We start from the raw sequence: 7,217 nt of genomic DNA, 5'->3' as shown, positions 1-7,217 counted from the left end.
CATTAAAAAGTCACCTTAAATGCAATTCAATGTCTATATGCAACTCCAACTTTTATTTGAGCACAGATTATTAAATAAATGCTACTAATTAATTGATTATTAAATAAGGCTGTCAAGCAATTACAATTTTTTATCTAATTAATTACGTGACGATTAATTAAATTTTTTTTTAAACTGAATATTGAAAATAAATATTGAAATAATAAAAAATAAAACAAAACATGAAATATACTCTAAATATGAAAGAAAAATCTGCCTGTCTTGATGAGTGAATCATTTAATCATTCATTCAACCGATTTGTTCAAACGGCTGATTTATTCAGAAATGAAGGAAGTGAGTGTCTTTATGAATGAGTCACTGAATCATCGACTCACTTGATTCGTTTAAAAATGCTGATTCATTCAGAAATGATGAAAGTGGATGTCTTTATGAATGAGTTACTGAATTGACTCACTCTGTTCAAAAATGTTGATTCAATCAGAAATGATGCAAGTGACTCTATTTATGAATGAGTCACTGAATCATCGACTCACTTGATTCGTTTAAAAATGCTGATTCATTCAGAAATGATGAAAGTGGATGTCTTTATGAATGAGTTACTGAATTGACTCACTCTGTTCAAAAATGTTGATTCAATCAGAAATGATGCAAGTGACTCTATTTATGAATGAGTCACTGAATCATCGACTCACTTGATTCGTTCAAACAGCTGATTCATTCCATAAGATGATTCAGTCACTGAATCACTGATTCACTCGATCTGTTCAAACAGCTGAATCATTGACTCACTCGATCCGTTCAAACAGCTGATTCATTCCGATGCTGATTCATTCAGAAATGATGAAAGTGAGTGTCTTTATGAATGAGTCACTGAATCGACTCACTCCGTTCAAAAATGCTGATTCATTCAGAAATTATGCAAGTGAGTGTCTTTATGAATGAGTCACTTAATCTTTGACTCACTTGATTCGCTCAAAAATGCTGATTCATTCAGAAATGATGCAAGTGACTGTATTTATGAATGAGTCACTGAATCATCGACTCACTTGATTCGTTTAAAAATGCTGATTCATTCAGAAATGATGAAAGTGGATGTCTTTATGAATGAGTTACTGAATTGACTCACTCTGTTCAAAAATGTTGATTCAATCAGAAATGATGCAAGTGACTCTATTTATGAATGAGTCACTGAATCATCGACTCACTTGATTCGTTTAAAAATGCTGATTCAATCAGAAATGATGCAAGTGACTGTATTTATGAATGAGTCACTGAATCATCGACTCACTTGATTCGTTTAAAAATGCTGATTCATTCAGAAATGATGCAAGTGACTGTCTTTATGAATGAGTCACTGAATCGACTCACTCCGTTAAAAAATGCTGATTCATTCAGAAATTATGCAAGTGAGTGTCTTTATGAATGAGTCACTGAATCATTGACTTACATGATTCGTTCAAAAATGCTGATGTATTTATGAATGAGTGACTCACTAGATTTGTTCAAAACCGTGGATTCACTCAATAACGAATCTGCTGTCTGTTGCTCGGAAATGCATAACAGTTCTGCTGTGGCTATGAACTATTTTTGTTTGAGAAATTGAGCAAAACAGACAATACTGTGTCTAAAATGTAACACAATATTAATTATTTACTGACCTATTAAATCAATAACATATTTGTAATGGTGCATATTTAGGAGAAAAACAGCACTCACTGGTGTGACATTGCTCATTTTAACATGTTATATTTTACATAATAAATTGCACCAAATTAACACGCTCTATTGACAGCCCTATTACGAAATAAACTTTTTTTTTCTTTTTTTTCGGTAAAAAAAACAAACATTTTGTTGCATTACTATAAAGCATATAGCCTATGTTTATATTAATTCCATAAAAATAAAGAGAAAAACAGCACTCACTGGTGTGACATTGCTCATTTTAACATGTTATATTTTGTTATATATAATAAATTGCACCAAATTAACACGCTATATTGACAGCCCTATTACGAAATAAACTTTTTTAGTTTTTTTTTCGGTAAAAAAAACAAACATTTTGTTGCATTACTATAAAGCATATAGCCTATGTTTATATTAATTCCATAAAAATAAATGGATATTGAATATGAACAAGCACTGATCAAAATAATGACACTGAGTACCAGAAAGGCCTCGTTGAACTCGAAGGAGCATGGGAACTGTCTCTGGAGCTGGTGAACGCAGTCGAGCCACTGCAGGAACACGGGACAGCGCTCGTTCAGATCGCACGCGTTCTCACCGTGACCGCAGCGGTCGGCGAACTTATGACCGTAATCCAACCACTCAGCCTCTACCAGCACCTGAAAACCCTGCCGAAACGAAATACAACAACAATTTACTGATCATGGCTCCTTATTCTTTAAAATCTAAAAGTAAAGGCTCAAAAGTCCAGTGCATTTGATTTAAACTTTAATAGCAAAAAGAGTTAGTAGTTAGAGCTGCTAAACAGCAGAGGTCGCGACCCAGTACCGGGCCGTGGAACAGCTGCTACCGGGTCGCAAGAACATTTAGGGAAAAATATGACATTTATTGTGCATTTTGCCCTTTGAGAGCCACTATCTAAATTTACATACAACATGATTTCAGAAAACATTGTTTCCACACTTGCAACCGATTATCGGCACCGATATTAAGCATTTATGGTTATCGGTATCAGTCATTTTCAAAACCGATTTGCCGATACAATAATTTAATAGCATTTAAACAAAGTAATTTTGACATTAATTTTCATTTTAACACCAGACATATATATCAGTTCAAAATATTGGTTATCGGTCTACTTGATCTGTAATAATCGTATCGTCATCGGCCCTGAAAAACACATATCGGTCGACCCCTAAAACATATACACGCACCCCCAGCAGCTGGTCCACGAAACTGGTCCATGGTGTAAAAAGGTTGGAGACCCCTCAATTCAAAACTAACTTTCATATGCTGAACATAAAAGAAGATATTTTGAAGAATGAGAATATTTTATAATGTATATAAAATTTTGTAATATTATTTTATATATTATTAAATATTTAATTATTTTGTGTAGAAATATTTAACATTATTAAACAATTATATTTAATATATTGTGTACATTTAATATATATATATATATATATATATATAATAGTAGTTTTATTTGGCTGCTTTAACCATTGTGTTTTTCAACACATTTGTTGTGGTAAAAAAGGGTTAAAGCACAATATGTAAGGGAAGTCGTGGCCTAATGGTTAGAGAGTCGGACTCATAACCCAAAGGTTGCGGGTTCGAGTCTCGGGATTGTAGGTGGGGGGAGTGAATGTACAGCGCTCTCTCCCACCTTCAATACCACGACTGAGGTGCCCTTGAGCAAGGCACTGAACCCCCAACTGCTCCCTATGTGGCATTTTTATTTAAATGTTTTAGTAAAGAAGATTTGTAGGTAAATTTTGCCCTTTTTTATGATGTACTGTTATATTGGTGCATAAAAAAAGTAAATGATTAAATATGTTTTACTTTGTGCATTAAACTGTTAACCCTATAAAGCCTGAGAAAATACATACATTTACATTTCTGCAACTGGCAGACACTTTTATCTTACTTAAAGCGACTTACATTGCATTCAATTTTCACATTTGGTCAGTTCATGCATTTCCTGGGAATCGCACCCATGACTTTGATGTTGTTAGTGCACATATACACTAAATGCTGCAAAAGGCTACTGAGATCTTTCTTAGATATATTACCCAGTCAAACTTGGTGCAATCCCCGTTTAGTAAAAGTAAACCTTAAAAAATTATATTTATCAGATCCTAAAGAGAGTGTATGTTTATTGTGTCCACAAATGCAGGAAGTGCTGACATATTAAACAGCAGTTTGCAGTGAGGTTACGCCTGAATGTGCACTAAAATTATACAACATTCCTGCGAGGCTATAAATGATGCACGTTATTCTTCTAAGGAAGCGCTCAAAGGCACCACTGTGAGCATGACGTGTGTGTGTATGTGTGTGTGAGAGAGAGAGAGACAGTGTGTGTGTGTGAGTGAGAGAGAGAGAGAGAGAGAGAGAGAGAGAGACCTCAATGGTCCTGTAGAAGGGATCCAGCATGAGTTTGGACAGAGCCACTATCTGAGGCGTGCGGTCCCAGCCGTCGGAGCAGTGCACCAGCACAGGCCTGCGGTCCCGATGCACTGCGTTCACCACCAGAAGAGACGCCTTCAGCAGCAGAGACAGATGCTGCAGCCATTTAGTGCCCTCCAACGCCGACAGCCAGCTGACCAGAGAACAGAAGGAGAGAGAGATGTATTTATATTCAATATTTCATTATGAATGCTCCTTTTTGCCTAATAATTTAAAACCTTGCCGTACGCCACCACTAACTTTAAGGGGTTAAAGCAAAGATTGAACTTTTTAAGAGCACAATTCATAGAAATGGGATGCACTTTCTCTTTAACAGTGCATGTAAACGAGCGTCTGTATGCATATTCATTAATTGAAAAAGTCATGCAACTTTAACCTTTACTAATGTGACAGAAATCATTTATTATTGATTGCAGTTTTTTGTGTGTATATATACACACACCCACACTCACAAAAAGTGTACAATAATAATAATATACTAATAAATATACTAATGTCTGATATTAAGCTATAAAACAGTATAGCTTAATAATATGTATAGCTTAATAATATAAGACATTTATTAGTGTATTTATTATAATTATTTATTATATTTAATATAGATATAAAAATATAAATAAAAAATTATCTCTATACATATATATATATATATATATATACTGTATATATACAAATAATAAAACACATATATATTACATTCAATGATTAAATGTAAATCATTCCTTTATAATATTTGAACATGCCAGCTTCTACTCTGTTGCATTGTTCAGGTTCGAGTTAGTCAAGGCAACTATCTGACTTGTGTGTTGTGAATCACTTAGACAAAAAAATGTATTCATTGAATGAGAAAAAATACTTTTATGCTGCTACTGTATAAACTACTGGAAGTCTGCTGAGCCACAGCCTTTTAAATTATTTGAGGAACACGGTCTCTTTAAAGCTGAATTATTTACCTCTATTTTATGAAGAATCTAGCCAGCTGCTCTTCCATTAGTTGGCTCATTTCATGGACCTTCATGAATGTGAGCGTGTGTTGACTTCGGTCCTAACACTTTTTATTATTATATTTTAATATATTATTAGAATATTTTTATTATATTATTACATATTTATTATTATATAATAAATATAATATTTTTATTAATTTAAGATTTTAATTTATTTCAGTAAATGTTTCTTTTATTTAAAGTAATTTTTTGTCATTTTTATTAGTTTTATTTTATATATATATATAATTAATATTTAGGTTTAATATATTTTTTACTTCCCGTTTTAGTTTTTATTTATGCATTTCTATTTTATTTAATTCCATTTAATTCTATTTTATTTCTATTTCTATTTTTAAATTTATTCCAGTTGCCAAGACAACATTTCTATTTTTCATTAGAAAATTCTAATATTTATATTTTATTTTTGCTTTACTTCAATTAACAAAAATATTTTTAATAGTTTCAGTTTTAGCTAACAATAATAAGCTCCATTATCACATGACTTCAGAAGACATGAAATATAGCACACGAGTCATACGGACTACTGTTGCAATACTTTTAATAAAGTGCTTTTTGTCATTTTTGGAGCTCTAAAGCATCCGTCCTCATTCACTTTCACTGTATAAGACAGGACAGCATGGATATGTTTTAAAACATCTCCTTTTCTGTTCCACAGAAGAGAGAAAGTCAGGGTTTGATACAACGTGAGGGTGAGTAAATAATGATATCATTTACATTTCTGAAAGATCAGTAAATCGGTTTAAGGACCAGAACCTGTAAAACACAAACGGTCCAGTACCTGCACGGCAGATCCCATCATGCACCTCTCTGTCCTCGGCGGAGACGCTGGCGCTACACGAGAGGAAGGCGAAGGCGAAGAGCTCCTCCAGCTGCGCCGGCGGTCGAACGACTGCGCTGATCCTCCGCAGCCAATCCTGGCACTGCTCCGCCGACAGAAAGTTACACCTGAGCACAGATCAGACGAGCCCTGCAGGTTCCTGATGATTCACTTTCCTCATGAACATGCTGTTATGCTCGATTCAGCAATGCATATTATTACAAAAGCCCGTTTCCGCCACAGTATAAAAAATAAAAAAGGTAATAGCCATTTTTTGTCTTACAATTAGGCCTGGGCGATGAAACGGTATCGATATTTATCGACGGTACACCTTCTTCGATAACGATATAATGCACGATATAGGCACGTGCTCTGAGTGATGCAGACAGCACACACAAACATGAACACGAGTGCTGTGCCCGCCTGTGATGAGGATTAATTAATATTAGTCGAATTTAAAATAAACATTTGCATTCGAATGTTAGGAGTGCGTCAGGGAGCGTCATCAGTGGAGCACGAGATGCGGTGAAGATGATGTTAGTGACGTTGTTGCATTTTAATGTTTTGTTAGTCTAGCCCACGAGACGCGCCGCTGCTGCGTTATTCATTCAAAATATTAGAGAAATATAGAAGCTCAATGCAGAGAAGATCTTGATTAGGTTAAAACCGAAACCAGAGCATCTTTAGACAGACAAATATGACTGCTGCACTCGCGTGCCACACAAGAGATGTATAGAAAGCCATGCAAAGTTAAAACAGTTTAAACGTTAAGAAAACACATCACGAATTTGTGGAGGTTTATTCCTTTTCACTGCATCTCTTATGTTCTTAAAGGCAATCTGTGTGAATGGCGATTTGGCTCTTTGGATTAAGCAATGCATGCTGTTTTGTTCATAATTGTTTATGCAATTTATGAAATTATATTTATGTGAGTTAATTTAGATGTTATGCAGGTTTTTATAGAGTTACTTCCTTGCGTTGACAATTTAATGCACTGCATTGTTTTCCTCATTACGCCCTCGGGAGACAAGCCAAAAGTTTAACCTATTTAATCTGCAAATATCTGAGATATTTGTTTAATTTTTATTTTGTGTTTGACTGTGAAAAAAAAAAAATGGTTGTTTGTCTCAATAAATTGAGTTAATTTATAAATATAGTGGTTAAATGTAAAAAAAAAATATATTGCTCTTTATGTTAAAAAGGTTTTTAAAAATGTCAATAATTATCGATACCGAAC

General features: G+C 34.1%; 1 protein-coding gene across 1 annotated transcript in view; it reads right to left on the bottom strand.

Annotated features, from left to right (window-relative positions):
* The window catches only part of LOC107563440 (myotubularin-related protein 3-like), a 17,054-nt gene that overhangs the window by 2,251 nt on the left and 7,586 nt on the right, over positions 1-7,217 (bottom strand). The window contains exons 6-8 of the mRNA XM_016248317.1: positions 5,942-6,108; positions 4,091-4,308; positions 2,167-2,352 (exon numbers count right to left, since the gene is read on the bottom strand). Of these exons, the coding sequence (XP_016103803.1) occupies positions 2,167-2,352; positions 4,091-4,308; positions 5,942-6,108 (571 nt within the window). The remainder of the gene's footprint in view (positions 1-2,166; positions 2,353-4,090; positions 4,309-5,941; positions 6,109-7,217) is intronic.

This window comes from Sinocyclocheilus grahami, unplaced genomic scaffold (assembly GCF_001515645.1).
Source record: "Sinocyclocheilus grahami isolate Dianchi unplaced genomic scaffold, SAMN03320097.WGS_v1.1 scaffold875.1, whole genome shotgun sequence".
In the NCBI taxonomy this organism is placed as follows: domain Eukaryota; kingdom Metazoa; phylum Chordata; class Actinopteri; order Cypriniformes; family Cyprinidae; genus Sinocyclocheilus; species Sinocyclocheilus grahami.
Note: the sequence above shows the minus strand (reverse complement) of the source record. Positions and strands in the feature narration are given on the sequence as shown.